Source organism: Pleurodeles waltl, chromosome 8, assembly GCF_031143425.1.
Source record: "Pleurodeles waltl isolate 20211129_DDA chromosome 8, aPleWal1.hap1.20221129, whole genome shotgun sequence".
Classification (NCBI taxonomy): Eukaryota; Metazoa; Chordata; class Amphibia; order Caudata; family Salamandridae; genus Pleurodeles; species Pleurodeles waltl.
Window position 1 is genome coordinate 518807318 of NC_090447.1, and position 15970 is coordinate 518823287.

The following is a 15970-nucleotide window of genomic DNA, read 5'->3' on the forward strand; positions in this document are numbered from 1 at the left end:
AAGCAGGAAGAGGTAATGGGATTCACCTGTTTGGTCTTCTCTAGCTTTTCATCTAGGATGATTCTGAGGTTTTTGGTGGGGGTGGGTGTGGGTCCAAACTCTGCTGGCCACCAGGAGGAGTCCCACAGTGAGTTTCTGATTCCGATAATCAGGGTTTCTACCTTGTCCTTGTGGAGCTTGAGACAACTGTCCCTCATCCAGTTGGCCATGTAGGTTGTGAAGTTGTGCATGGATGTGTTGCTCTTGCCGATGAGAGAGAGGATGAGCTGGATGTCGTCTGCGTAGTTGATAATGTTGATGTCGAGGGTTCTGATGATGCAGACGAAGGATGCCATGTAAACAATGAAAAGGGCTGGACTGAAGGAGGATCCTGGGGGACTCTGCAGATGAGATGCTTGCTGATGCCTTGGGTTCTGTCTAAGAGGAAGGAGGTGATCCATCTGAGGGCAGGTCCTTGGATTCCTGAGTCTTGTAGTCCGGTGATGAGGGTGGCATGGGATACAGTGTCAAAGGCTGCTGAGAGTTTGAGGATGACGAGTGAGGCAGATTCTCTTTTGTCTACGATAGTCCTGATGTCTGTCACTGCAATAAGTGCGGTCGCAGTGCTGTAGTTACTGTGAAAACCTGACTCCATGGAGTCCAAGAAGTTGTTCTGTTGAAGGTGGGTGGATAGTTGATTGTTTTATCCATGTCCTTGTAAGAGAAAGGTAGGAGCAAGATGGGTCTGTAGTTGCTTAGCTCCTCTCGGGCCATGCGGGATTTAGAGTCTATTTCCACAAAGAGCACTGGAGGCCTTTTCATACTTGTCCTCGGCTCTCTTGTAGCTAGGTCAGGCCAGGGGGTGCCTGGCACGTGGCAATGTTTTCTTTTATCTTGTAGGGGAACTATAGTATTTTCTAGCCAAGATTTATTCGTTATGGCTTCAAAGGAGGTGTAGTGTAGCCATTTTTAATATATCTTTATGCGCGTTTGCTTAATGTATTAGGCCTCTGTGCACTTTGCTCTAGATGCATTTTATTTAACCTCGCACTGTTATTTTACAATAACCAGTTTCACGGTCTTGTTTTATTTCATTCTATCACACTGTTTAGCTTACTTTAGCACTGTGTTCTCAAACAATACATTCTTGCTCGCTCTGTGCTTCAGTCAAGGATACAGTCTGGTACATTGCAGATAGACGTGGTAGAAGTTTAATCTCTAGGGTTCGTAGAAAGTACACATTCTTACGTAGGGACGTTTCTTAGAACATCGGCGTGTTAGTTATAAAAACACTTTCTAGCCCTGGTACACGTAAGAGGGAGATTCCGACCAGGAACCCACAACTAGATTCTGACTGCCCTGTTGCAGATGCCGATGCAGATTACAGGCCTTTGCTCAGGTATGAGGGTTGATGTCCTCTCGGGGGAACTGAAGGTAGGCTTAGAGCTCCATAGGCTGTGCTCAAAATATAATTTAGAGAGAACATAATTTAGTTGCACTATGATAGCCTTATTCTTGTGTTTCACTCTCCTCGTTACTATTTCAATCCTACTGTGTTGTATAGTTCTGTTTATAGCAGCTCACACTTTGTTATCTAAAATGCAGTTGTTTTATTAAACCAATCTTTAAAACTCAAACTGCCTCTGTCATTTATATATGAGACCGCACTGTGTATGAGAGAACCGGTTGTGATCTGAGTGACCACGACTTCCCTGGGAAGTACTAAGATGTCATGCGCTCGGTTGCCCAATCTTCTCTTCCCTTCGGGAGAGATGAGGCACTGCTAGTTAGCCGGAGCAACAACTGGGTTTGGGGTGACAAGGGTCCTTCACCGTGGGTCAGACTTAGTCCCCAACAATGCGAACGATCTTGCCGCCCAAAAATCCAGTAGTCTCATTAGGATAATGAGAGCCTTCGCGACAGAGGCATGTGCATGCATATGATCCAAACAGCATGTAAGCAGGACAGCGATTGTCTCGTTGGTTAATGCTGTCAGATAGACATAATTCATGTTGTAGGGATGGCTTTGATAATTGCTGAAACAATGTTGTCCCTAATCACGATAAGTAACCTTTAGAAACCATTATTAATTTTGGTGTTTTGTGACACTATTTCTTGACTTCGGTTATTTATTAAATTAGAGTTCGGCTTACAGACAACTTGTGATGGCCTTGTAGAGTTATGCGTACATGCATCTGTCCCAAAGGCTACAGGTATACAATTTTGGACAGGCAGGGTAGGTAAACAGATTTTTATATTCTAGGTACACTCCCTCAAAACGAGCCACCTTTTCTCCTCAAGCAGATAATGCACAATAACGCACAGTGATACGCCGCCACCACCACATTATCTTCCCTTGGTGAACAAAGAGCAGAATATTCTACTGTACTTATTCACTCCTCAAAAAAAGAACTTACAAAGGCAAATTTTCATAAACATACCTTCACTGTCTTTAAACTTCTTAATAGCCACAATTTCCTTTGTCTCCTAAAAAAAACCATAAAATAAAACAAAATGAGCAGAGATCACAAGTAAGACGGGTTTTACCTGTGCACTTTTTTATCGTGTATACATCACGAGACATTTACGCATGTTCCTAAGATTCTTCTTCCATAATCAACCATTATAAAACAACTGTAGAAAGAAAAATACTTACCTTTTCTTTCTTTTTTTAGATAAATATACAATAGAAAATGAATGAATAAACACAAAGCAGAGTGGAAAGTCAATCCAAATGATAGCCAATGAGGCATATATGTTTTGTAGTAAAAATATTGAATAGACTGCAAAAAAGTTGTGTCAAAAATTATGTCTACTGGAAAAATATACCTGGAAAAAGTACTAGTGACAAATCGAAAAAAAGTTGCCCCTTGTAGGGTAAAAGTAAATATATTGGAAGGGGTTCGTAGTGTTCAGGGACTGATAGCATTAAGGGGTAGTTAGGGACTTTTAGGGTTCAGTGAAGGGCAGAATTAATGAGCAACAAAGTTTCTTTTAAGAGGTTAGGGTAGGATAGCATTATGGGGTGGTTCATGGTTTTTAGTGTGCAGGGTTGGGTAGTGGTAAACTATAGTAGGGTTTTGTTTAGGGTTCAGGCAAGAGTAGTGTTAAGGGGTTATACAGGAATTTTTTAAGGGTTAAGGGAAGGGTAGTAATAAGGAAAAATGAGGTGTTTTTAGGTTGAAGGAAAGGTAGCTTTAAGGAACAGTAAGGGGTTTTTAGGGTTCAGTGATGGGTAGCGTAAATGGGTAGTAAGAGGTATTCAGGGTTTAAGAAAGAGTAGCATTAAGGGATAGTAAGAGCTTTTGGGGTATAGGGAAAGGGCACAACTAATGGAATTAAGGAGTTCTTAGGTTCCGGGAAGCAATGTTAAGGGGTTGTAAGAGGTCTTACGTGGAGAGAGGGGTAGCATTAAGGGGTAACATGTTTTTTTTAGGTTCAGGGAAGGTAGTGCTGAGGGACAGTAAGCGTTCTTTAGGGTTCAGGGAAGGGTAGCATTAAGAGGTAGTAAGTGGTTTGTAGGGTTATGGAAGTATAGTTTTAAGGAGTAGTAAGGGGTTTAAGGTTCAAGAAAAGTTAGCATTAAGCAGTAGCAACATTTTTGGGGGTTCAGGGAAGGGTGTGTAATTGGATAGTAAAGGATTCGTAGGATTAAGGGATTGGTAGGTTTAAGGAGTAAAGGTTTAAAGGTTGCGTTAAGGGGTAGTAAGGATTTTTAGGGTTCAAGGAAGGGTAGCATTACGTGGTCGTTCAGGGTTTAAAGGGTTCAGAGATGGGAAGCATTAAGTGGTAGTAAGGGGTTATTAAGGTTCAGTTAGGTAATGAATGCAGGTAATGCAATGGCTTAAAATTCAACATTTTGTGAACTGGCATGCTTAATAATGGAAGACTAGACAATTTAAACTCAACTTTAATGTAGTCAGCATTTTAAAAGTCTATTTTACTACATGCAACCTAATATAGTTGGAGAACTTCTACAAAGCTATTATCATAAGTGTGCAAGTTGGTATACCATACTAAGATTGTTTTTAAAGTTTTTTTAATTGAATGTAAGCATTAGCCACTTTTGCAGTATGCACATTGTTATTGTTAAACATTTAGGGCCAGTTGTAGCAAAGGGTTTTTCCCATTCTGGGTCAATGGGAAAATGTGTTCGTACAAATGGCCCTTAGTTCTTACATGCTGTTACTCGCATCACATTATTGAAGTCTCTCTTGCTAGCAAGCTCAGTGCAATGCAGAATTATGCGACCTGCAGTAGTATTTGCTGAATAATTTGTGCATTCTCAGTGGGGAGGAAAGAAAGCATGCAGCGAAATAAACAAATGACAAAAATAGAAGAAAACACCTTGCTAAATCTGCATTATAGCAAAGTATTCTGCCTTGCGTTATTTCCAGAACAAACACATTGTCGACCCCCAGATGACTAATGATTATTGGGTCATAACTTCAACATATGTGGGTTTACAAGTCACAAGTACTAGCGCATGTCCCTCCTTTTATCTGCCATGTGCTTGACAGATGCATATTCCATTTTTATTCAGGAGTCTCTAAGAATAAGCCCGCTAGTACTACCCAGATTTCTGCAATAGGGTGTTTGTACAGCCCCCGTTGTTCCTCGTTACACAGGGGTAAACACTCTGCTATTGCCCATTTCTTGACTTCTTCCTTCCATCTATATCAAGGTGGGGCCTTCAGAGACCTCAAACGCATTGCTATGGTGCACCGTCTAAAACCAACCCTCATTTCACTCTTGGTCGTGTACATAGGTCCAACAGGCATGTCTCGGTGTAAGCCTGTTCTGCCACCTGTCCTCTCTAAATCAACAGTTACTGCTTGCCAAAAATGTGTTATCGTCTGGCAGTTCCACGCTCTATGCATAAAGTCTGCGTCAATGATTAGACACCTACAGAGCAGTTTATCATTAGACCCAGCTATGATGCTGAACCTATAGGGTCTGAGGTATGTGATGTATAGGAAGCTGAACTCCGTATTTGAACCTGTGTTCCTAGACACCCAGTGCATTTGTTCCATCACAGCAGACAATTCCTTGTCTCTCTATTCTCTCCCTATTTCACCCTTCAAGTAGGCTCTCAAGGTTGTCAGTTTATTCATAATCATAGATTTGATGGATCTATAGAGCCGTGATATCAATCTGTGGCTGTCCCCAAATGTGAGCAAGACCTATAGGATTTCATGTATCTGTAGCTGGGTGTGGCAGTCCAACCACAGGCTCCCCAGAGATCATTCTCGGGCAGCTTACACCAGGAACTGGGATTCTGGCAGGCTGCCATCACTAGTCATGCAGTAGCTCCCGAAACTCCCCGTCCTTATAACAGTCAGCTATGGAATAACAGTCAGCTCGGGCTGCGAACACCAGGAACTGGGATTCTGGCAGGCTGCCATCACTAGTCACTAGTCATGCAGTAGCTCCCGAAACTCCCCGTCCTTCTAACAGTCAGCTATGGAATGGATTCCAGCTTCAGTACACACTTTCATTTGCCCGGCCGTAAGGTACCCACCCCTTGCACTGAGGATACCCACCAGCAGAAGCGCAGGCGCATACAGTGGATATTTTATTGTCTTTCAGGTGACTCTTTTCCAACAGGGCAGTGTAATTTTGAGTAGGCTGGGATGTCTCATTGCCCACGTCTTGAGGCCAAGCAATAAAGTAACCAAGGCAATCCTGTACTCCCTCACTCATGCATAGCATGGATCTGCAGGCCCATGGCCATTCAGCCATCTAGCCAACCACTTTAGTTGCACTGCAAGATAATATATAATTTGTAATTTGGAGCCCACAGCCCCCCCTCTCATGTTGGGCAATGTAAGATTTTCACTCATACTCTATGTCTGACAGTATACCATAATATCATAACAAGTTTAACTTGTGATACAATGGGTACACCGAAGTGTTTAACAAGAAGGAATTAACTGAAGGGCAAGAGGGCACAGGCAGTATGGGAGATGAAGTCAAAGGAGAAGCACCTTTAATCTATAAAACACAGCTGTTTCAAATTCACACTTGCAAGATTGATTACATAATTCTTAAACGGTGACCTCACAAAGAAATCTTTACCACTATTAATAAATACTGTTCTGTTAGAATCCTCTAGTTGCCCAATATCCCCTTGTCATGCTTGACATCTTGAGCCAGTCAGTCTTGATTTGATTCCAGCAGCACCTTCCACGCTGTGAGTTTAGGTTCCTAATAGAAAAAGTGAAGCTACAGGTCCCAGAATTCAAAGTGTTGGAACCTTACAATACTTATGAATACTGATGGCAGCTGGAGATCGTCTATATTTATTATTACGGCTAACTGTGCGGGCAGGACTTACTCCAAAGTAGGGTAGAAGGAGAGGGATCAGTGTGAAAAGGTAAAAAATTTCAGAATCAAAAATGACAGAAATAGCCTTATCACATTCTTTCATTAAGTCAGCTAGCATAGCGGATTTTGAACATGCCATACCAAAAACAGAGGAAGCTGAGGTAGATGAGGATTAAAATAATTGTGATCTCTAAACCCGGTACTAGCAGCGTTGCATCACTAACAATTTGTATCACCAATTAAAGTTACTGGAAGACAACTATGTGAAGAAGTATGAAGTAGATGCTTTTGAACTGATAACGAGATAAGTCTGGAAAACATATCTGACATGAGAGAGTTGTACAGACAGAGACTAGTTCAATCAATGGAACATCGTTTACTAAAGACATGCAGATACTTTAGGGCAAATGAGAGAATAGTCTGTCTGTGAAAAGAAAAGAGATAGTATTGCAGTTAGGAGAGCAAAACATATAATGCATGTGCATTGAGCAAAATGTATATTCAAATCAGCATGCAATGAAAATGTTCGCTGTATTCTTGTTTTCCATTTCACGATTTTTTTTTTTGTGGTATTGAAAGAAGTAATAAATGAGGCCAAGTAGATTTGTTCTGTACAGAGAACAAACCCGGATAAAGAAAAGGGTATTTTAAATAATTTAAAGGTTGAATTCAACTACATGCGTTCCTTATATCTAATAACTCTACAAAGTATCAATCTAGTAAGATCTTTTATCCTAAAACACACAACTCCAGGCTACAGCATGAACATGACATTCAAAAGACATGGAGCAATGTGTATTAAATAAAATAACAATTCTAGATCACCAACGGACTGAGTCAACCTGTGATTGACAAATACTCAAACTAATGGTTAAAGGTGGGTGGTCGAAGAAAGCCAGTTGTTGAAATGGGTGGACCCCAGGCCCACTATACGTGGTTGACAGCTGAGCTGTCAAACCCCAGACCTAAAACGGAAGGGTGTACGTCCAAGACACAGTCCAACATTAAGTAACTGGTATAAAAAAAAAATTACAGAAGGAATCGTATCAACTTGTAGGGGAAAGACTTTGTGAATTTCTGTGTAGAACAAATCAATAGGTAAAATACAGGAACAAAGTTTGCAGCTTCGACAAAAAATAGTAAGTTAAGAGGTCAGCAATTATCAACATTACACCATTTGCATAATTCCACGCCTTCTGGAAACAGCTGTCTTTATAAAAAGGCACATGTTTTCAAATCTCACAATAAGCTCTGTTAATTTTCAACATTTACTTAAAGTTTGTAAGTCAACAAAACAATCAAGACACCTATATAATTTTCTCACAATTTACTAGCCACAAAACTGCAAAGTTTCGTTAGAGTAAGCATTATGTACTTTGACATCACGATTAAAGTCAATTTACTTAATTTTATTTATACTAACAAATTTAAAATCACAATATCATTACTTCATTTAATGTTAACTTCTGAAATGATCTACAGGTTTCCCTTTCGTGAGAGAGAAATTCATATCTGGCGGTTAAATAGTAAATAAGTGATCATTTGGGACTGAAACTCTTAGAGCACAAGAGGCTCTGACCACTTTTCATTTAAAAGTGGCACAATAATTCTCAGGGTTACTGAGGTTTTCCGCTACCTTGGACTATGTGTCACAAGGAACACAACGGTATTTTTCGACAAGAACTTGGCACCTCCTCTATAAAGATTAAAACGGGTTGTCAAACATTAAAGATCCTTCCCACTAACTTTCCTGGACAGAGATGCCCTGTTCAAAATTATGTCCCTGCCTTGTTTCTTATATATTTTGCAAAATACGCCCTAACTCATGCACAGACCGTACTTTCAGACCATAGAGGGTGAATTATGAACGCTGCTATGGAACGGTGGCCAAGTGCGAATAGTGCAACATAAGATAACAAGGGGTTGCTATGACGTGGAGAGGCTTTGCCTGACATCCAAAAGTACTACTGGGGAGCTTAGCTGTCCACCATCGAAGGCTGGGCCTTTTGGCCAAACCGATGAACCAGCCTGGTGCTGCATCCTTGGGTTATTAAAGGGCACTCTATGGGCCTCCCAAGCACTTGAAACTTCAGGGTCCGACTGCAATAGTAGTCGATATTTGGCACACAGCCACACAAACCCTGTGCTGGAAAGGGAAGACCAGACAAGCCACATCCCTGTGGGATACGGCAGCGTTGGGGACACTGGATCGCCTCCTGGGCTTTGATAAGTGGGACCTAATCGGTATCTCCAGGGAGAGGGACCCGTGGCACCAGGGTGAAGTCTTCACTTTCACAGATTTACAAGAATATTTCCAACTGGCTCCCACCAAAGTATATCGCCATTTACAGGTCTGATTCGAACTGAGTATGGTACTACAGATGGAAACATTGCTCCCAAAGTCCTCACTGCTAGAGGACGGACTACTTGAGGCACATCTGCCACGCAGGGCCACCTCACTGACATACAAAACAAGCATTTGCAATGCAATCCGTCTTGCATTTGCGAGAGTTAGAGCTACTGGTGTTGTAAATGACAATGTCTTTTACCCATGTGTTTTGGTTTGGAGTGGGGTGAATGTATATGGTGTGGAGTGGAATTAAGTGGGTTGGATTGGAATTGTTAGTTGTGGAATTGTGTGGTGTCTAGTGTATTTGTGTAGAGGAATTATGTAGTATGGTGAATAAATAGGGGTGAGAGCTGCACAGAATAGATAAAAAGGAAGATGGAGAGGGGTAGGTAGTGTGTGCACAAAGTGGTGAATGAACTCCATACACAGATGCAGAAAGAGTGTGAAAAAGAGAGAAAGAAGGGGCGAGCAGGCCACAGACGCATAAAGAGGGAGCGCCTTTGTACGCAGAAGACACCCCAAGAGGAGGAGGTGAGCCTGGGTTTGAGGTGCGAAGACTTTGAAAAGGCACAGGATTGAAACTGTGCTCGAAGACCTGAAGTCAACCACATGAGAGAGGTGGGAAGAGAGCGTGAGAGAGCAAGACAGAGGGGTGAGAGTACAAGAGAGAGAAAGGGATGACTGGGAGGGGCACCAATAGGTTGGGGGGGAGACAAGATGTGGACCAGTGCACAGCATGAGGAGGTACATGAGTGTAGCAAGTGTGAGCATGCAGTATGGAAAGGAGACAGGGAGTGTGAGGGAGGGATGAGATGGGACAGTGGGTGTGTGAGGGAGAGATGACAGGGTTGGTGGAAGTGCGAGGGAGAGATAAGTTGTATTGAAATTGTTTGTGGTGGAATTGTGTGGCATGGAATTGTGTGGTGTTAGGCTATGTAGTGGAAATATGTGGCATGGTGTTCTGTGGAATTTTGTGGATAGTAATTAAATGGCATTACGTGTCCTGAAATTATGTTGGGTGAGACAGTGTTTTATGGAGTTAATTATGTGGAATAGTATTGTGTGTTGTGGGTTGGCATGTTGTGGAGTTGAATTATGTGGTCTTCTGTTAAGTTGTGTGGCATAATGTGGATATCCGTGGTGTGGATTGGAGGTATTTGGTGTGTTGTGGAATTGTTTTGTGTGTTTGAATTGTGTTAGCAATGTAGTGTAATGACACAAATAAGGAGGGTGCAATACACAACAAAATGCAACAGAAGCACTGAAGTCCAGAACATCTATGTCACTGAAGCTATTCTGTTGGGGCTAGGGATAAAACAATCCCCTAGTAGAATGGTGAAAGACATTCACGCAGACACAAACGAGTACATGTGTATAATGTTTTAATTGTAAAGTACATAAGCCAAATGTGTGCACAGCAGTAAACCTTTATAACCCAAATAAATAACAATTAAGAAATTATAGAAACACATCCTGTAAATATAACAATGTGGACTGAGTAAGGACTAGCACTATTCGCACCAGCCCCTCCTTACAGTTTACGAGGATGCCCAATGTAATTAGCAATCAACTGAAAGACAAAAAGTTTTTAAAAAAATCTTGTTTTTTCCTAAATGAGGATTTTGCTGGTTTCAGTATACAACACTGTTTTGGGTCAGCAAATAGAAATCTTATCACTAACAATGTTAGGCGTTTCAGCACGAAGTGCAGCTAAATAGCTTCAGCAACATTGCTGGTGCGAAACCTACAAGCCATTGCTAGTGCGAAACCAAAACAAACTACTCACGCACTACACCTTAAACACTCTCCTGTCCCAGCCTTTACTGCCGAAAAAACACAAACACATGAAAAATTAAAGGGAAGCTTCACGAACATAAGGGTAGTTTCCTGAAACACGGATCGAAAGCAATGTTGTTGTGCTCCACTGCTGTTTCTACTCGAGCATGCTAACAGCTTGTAACATCACAAAGGCTTGCAATGTAGCCTCAGGGTGCTTTCGACCCTTGTTCATGCTTGCCGAGTCCTCTTTATTTGTAGAAATGGCACAAGATTGGGTTATCTTTAGATCTCCTCCTGCTCACAATAAACCCTTCCCTAGCTTAAAAAGGTTGGGATGAGAGGCGCTTTTGCTTTTAAGATTGTTATAAAACACCAGCAACAAAGAAATGCTTCAACAGCAAGCAAGAGGTCAATTAAAAACAAGCTAAGCCTGGGAACTATGATAAACGAGTTAGAGCTATTAGAGTTGTAAAGAAAAAAAAAAGCAATAAGTTTGCGCTATGTAAAATGGAAAATAAACAGATAAAGTAGTCCTCGTATGTTTTTAGTGGTTTACCGGTACTGTGTAGGTGGGCTAAACACCGGAAAAAGCATGACGTATGCATGCCTTTCACAAATGAAATCAAGCGGATTTTAAAAGGCAAGCCCACGAACCAATGTAAGTGACTGACATGACATGGGCGTGGTTGTTAGCCCAAAGAGAGATTACAGAATGGGACGGAGCGATTTGCGTTCGCCAATAAAAACCACCCCAGAACACACCTGAGACCCTGACACACTTATATGAATGTTGGACACATGACTTGGGGGGGACTTGAAGATGACAAATGGGTGGAAGCCACGGCCACCCCTAGCGATGTGGTAAATGCAGACGGGTTTCCGCCTAGTACAATTAAAAATCCTACACCGCTCATAAATCTTCCTGATTGCGTTGTCCAAGTTGGGCAGGACAACAAGTAGTAATTGCAGGTGGGGTTGCTGCCAGGTGCGCACTTTCCATCGCGATTTGGGAATATCCAAAACTACAGGACTTTTAGGTGGCAGTGCTGAGTGTCTAAATGACACAGACTGTGCAATGGTGTCTCCTGAATGTTTGGGAGGAAACAGACCTGCTTCGTATGGACCGCACACGGTTAACATTGGGATTGACAATCGCAAAATGAAATATCGGAAAAATGTGGGGAGCGGACAAGTGCCCCAGCTAGAAGGCCATAAACACAACATGGACTGGTGCATGCTGGCCGAAAGGGTTGTCTATGAAGGCTGAGGCTTTCCTCGGAAATGTGACAAAATTTGGGGACAAGGGAATGGCTATCGAGGCAATATATGTGGCATCTCGGACCAGGCTGAACTGTTCCCATGAGGAACATGGTCAAGCCTGATTTGGATATGGCTCGGTCCAAACTGGGGTGGCATGGTGAGCAAAATAACAATGGATTAAACCCAGACCTGTGACTGGGTGTGAGTGTTTGCATTGTTCAGCGCTTCATCCATCATCCCTTTGTGTTGCTAAAGTTGCCCTAAGTCCTAAGTGGGAAGGGTATGCCCAAACATGGGTCCCGTGCTCACTGTGCCACTGGATTCAAGCTAGCTTGGCTGATGCAGGGTGACACCCTGAAACCAGTCCCAGGATACTTGTTTCCGGTCTAGGAAGGACCTGGCTTGGCAGTTCGGGCTGGACTGTTCCCATGAGGAACAGGGTCAAGACTGATTTGCATATGACTGGGTCCAAACTGGGGTGGCGTGGTGAGCAAAAAAACACATGGATTAAACCCAGATCTTTGTGACTGGAGGTGAATGTTTGCATTGTTCAGCTTTCCGCCCATCATCATTTTGTGTTGCTAATTTGGCAAAAGGCCACAAATCTCATCCAATCTCCTTGCGGAAGTTTTAGCTACAAAAAACACTACCTTCGCTATGAGCCACTGAGTGGTTGCTGAGCTAAAAGGTTCAAAGGGAGAAAAGTGCAAACATTTAAGCACTACAGGGAGATTCCAGGAGGGCAGAAGATGTGACGAAATCTGGCTTTGGTCTGACACTCTTTAATAACCTCTTCATACGTGGACTCACCTTTGCAAAATTAATCTGTTGTTTCCTGAAGTTTCTAAAAGCAGTCCATTGTGCAAACAATATGGCTGGAGATAATCCTTTGTCAGAATCGTATCTCAGGAAATGTAAGATTTTTAATTGATCACAAGAAATTGGCTCCCAACTGTTTGCCGAACACCATTTACCAACATTCGGCCAACCTTTTTTGTAGGAAGAAAGATTAGTTAGCTTTGTGGACTTCTGAATAGACAAGGCCACCTTGCTCAAACAACCTACATTTTGGAGACCTACCTTTCAATTTCCAGGTCTTACAATGAAGCATCTTCAAGACTTGTACAACACCTTGGGGTATTTTAAAGGAGAAGGAAAAATTGGAAAGCAAAAGTAGTGTTGCTCTGTGTAGGACTTATCACTCTGTAAAGTCACCCCAAACCTTTTGCCTTCTACCCTCCTGTTTGTTTTTTACATTTGTTTTTGTTGGCCTTGGGACTATGTGCTACTTTACCATTGATAACCAGTGCTAAAGTGCTTGTACTCACTCCTTTAAACATGGTACAGTTGGATTATACCCAATTGGCACATTTAATTAACTTTTAACTCCCTATTAAAGTGGTACTATATGTACACATGGCCTGCAAATTAAATAGTAATAGTGGGACTGCAGCACTTATTGTGCCACCCACTTAAGTAGCCTTTTGAAGCAACGTGCCTCGGCCTGTGATTGCAGCCTGTGAACAGTTTTAAGCTGCAAATTCGACCTGGCAAAAGCAACCTTTTGCCAGCGATAAACCTCTCTTTGTATTACATTTATCACCCCTGTATGTTAGGCCTTAAACAACCCACAGGGAAGGGGGCATTGTATTTGAAAGGCAGGGCATGTGGTTTTACGTTACATGTCCTGGTAGTGAAAATTCCCAGATTTGTTTTTCACTACTGTGAGGCCTAGCTCTACCATAGGATAATATTGGGTTACTTTACTACATTTAATAAGAGCTAACGTTTGACTCAGAGCAGGTAGACATGCCAGCTTTTTCCGTGTACTAAACTTTCAGGGCCTTCTAGGAGTTTTCAGCTGAATGGGACTGTTAATTACCCCACCCCTCCCCTGCCCTCACTGGGAGTGCATATTGGGCCCAGACTGTGAACAATAGGACCTGTGTGTAAGCTGGGAGACGGCCAACCTGCCAGGATGGGAGGGGCCGAGCTGTTCCTTACCCCACTTACATTTTAAAGGACTGCCTCCAGCATACTCACAAAGGTACTTGACACTAGCCTATTTTCACCCTTGACCACTTGGAGCCTTGGCAGGGTAAGAAAGAGGAAGTAAGGAAGTTTTCAGAACCTCATGTGGGGGTGGACTAAAAGTTTCTCCCACTTCAATGTGTGGTATCATGTATAAATACTGGACCTCCTGAGCCACTCATCAGTTCACTCATGGACATGAGGAGGGTCCCCAGAAGGCCTACCTCATACTTCAGAAGCGTGCCCAGCTGCTTGAAGCCTGCTTTGTACCTCAGAGGACTGCAATACTGCTACCAGAGGCATGTCCTGCTGCTCCAAAGGGTCAGCTGGCTCACCACCTGTTCTGTGCTACAGGGGCACAGCAAGCTCCAGCGATCTCCATGTAACTGCCCAGCTGACCTGCTGCAACTGGCCAGGTGTGGACCTGCAACTGGACCTTGCTAGACCTGCAACTGGACCTGTCTGAACGTGCAACAGGACCTGCCTAGGCCCTGCTGGGTTCTGCTGGAGTGAGTTCCTAATCACCAAGAGGTCGCTTCCCTGGTCCTGGATCCTTGGCTGGCATAGTTGAGATCCTCCTGAAGTTCTGTACTCTTTGCTCCAGACTTTGAAAAGGTATCTTTATCAGCAGGACTAACCTGGTCCCTGTATCCGGCCTTCACTCAAATCATGGTCAGTCTGAACTCATCACTTTGTCTGGCCTAGCACGACCAGAAGACTGCTATTGGCACTTTGTGCTTTTAGGCGCTATAACTACCTGAAACTTTATTATTATATCTCTCCGGTTCTACTTGATTAGATTTTGGTCTCATATTATTAAATAAAATTTACTCTCTTTTCTACATTTGTTTCAAATTTTTCTTGTGCTGTGTTTTAACTTTAAATACTGTTTGTGTGCTGCATACATATTTAACACAGTGGCTCTAAGTTAAGCCTGACTGCTTTTGGGCCAAGCTACCAGATGGGTTAAGCACAGCTTATTTTAGTGACCGACAAGGATTGTGGCTGTTGCCTGAACGGGTCTTCCAACCCCGCCATCTAATAGCCCAATTTATTACACCCTAGCATTTGATTCAATATTAGAAACCTATTTCTGCAGTGGCCAATATGGAGCAACCAGAATCACTGATGCTCTCTCCTGCTGAATCTTCTCAAGCACCTTCGGATGGAGGTAAATTGGAAGAAAGGCATGCAAGAGCCCTGCCAGCTCTGGCATTTACATTGCATCCACTCTTCAAGCCTCCCAGCTTGATGTTTGGGAATAATATTTGGGAAGGAGAGCATTGGAAGCTGAAGCAAACAGATCAAGCTGTGGACAGTTGGATACCACAAGGATCTGCTGGAAACAGTGGAAGTAGAAAATAGACCCCAGCATGTGTAAAGACACGAATAATTTGAGATAATTCATAAATATGGAAGGGATGCCAGCTGGCTTGCTTGTAGGACACCTTCACACCTTGCCTTTACAAAAATGGAGCCTATTTTCTACTTCCATCTGCAAATGTCTCCCTCCCTAGATGGTAATTTACTGATGAAGGGAGGTTGCAACTCAGCATGATAGTTATCCTTTCCGTGGATATAGATCATCCTCCAAGAAATCAGGTGAACTTCGGCCCACTGAAGAATGTTGCTCTCAATCAGACCTAGAAATTAAACCTTGCGAAACATACCCACCAATGATTCACATAGCTTTTGCTGATCTGATTGTCTGTCCTGATATCAGTTGATTTTACCTCTATTTTAGTGGCAGATCCTTGCAAAACATCCCATATTGCTGAGAGCTGCTCTAATTAGGGGAGTGGAGAGATTCTACCTGACACCAGAACTCTGAATAGCCCATCCTTCCATAGGGACTCCCCAACCCCCTTGCTTGCATATGTTGTTAGAACAAGGAGAACTGGAGGAGACAGGGATATCCCAGTTCAAAGGGTCTGAGGAACTGGCCACCACTGGGGGTCTTGAATCAAGAGAAATTGGCACTACAGCTTTGCCATTCTGAGTCTCTGGAGACCAGTGAGAAAGAAGATGACAGACCACAGGCTTTAGGTGGTGATGAGCCTAAGGAATAACTACTATAGTTGCAGCCATAAGTAAGAATTGTTCTGGGACTTGTGGAAGAAAAAGAAAATGGCAATCATTGCCATGTACGGTTATCATCCTGTCCCATGGTAGGGAAACGGACATGCTCCGCATCAAATAGAACTCCTATTAATAGCCTCTGTCTAGCTGGGTGTAAGCATGACC

General features: G+C 42.8%; 1 protein-coding gene across 9 annotated transcripts in view; it reads right to left on the reverse strand.

The window, feature by feature from the left end:
- Window positions 1-15970, reverse strand: part of CDKL5 (cyclin dependent kinase like 5) — a 1213679-nt gene that overhangs the window by 517166 nt on the left and 680543 nt on the right. For all 9 annotated transcript variants that reach the window (XM_069204517.1, XM_069204511.1, XM_069204514.1 and 6 more), the window contains exon 5: window positions 2421-2466. In XM_069204517.1, the coding sequence (XP_069060618.1) occupies window positions 2421-2466 (46 nt within the window). The remainder of the gene's footprint in view (window positions 1-2420; window positions 2467-15970) is intronic.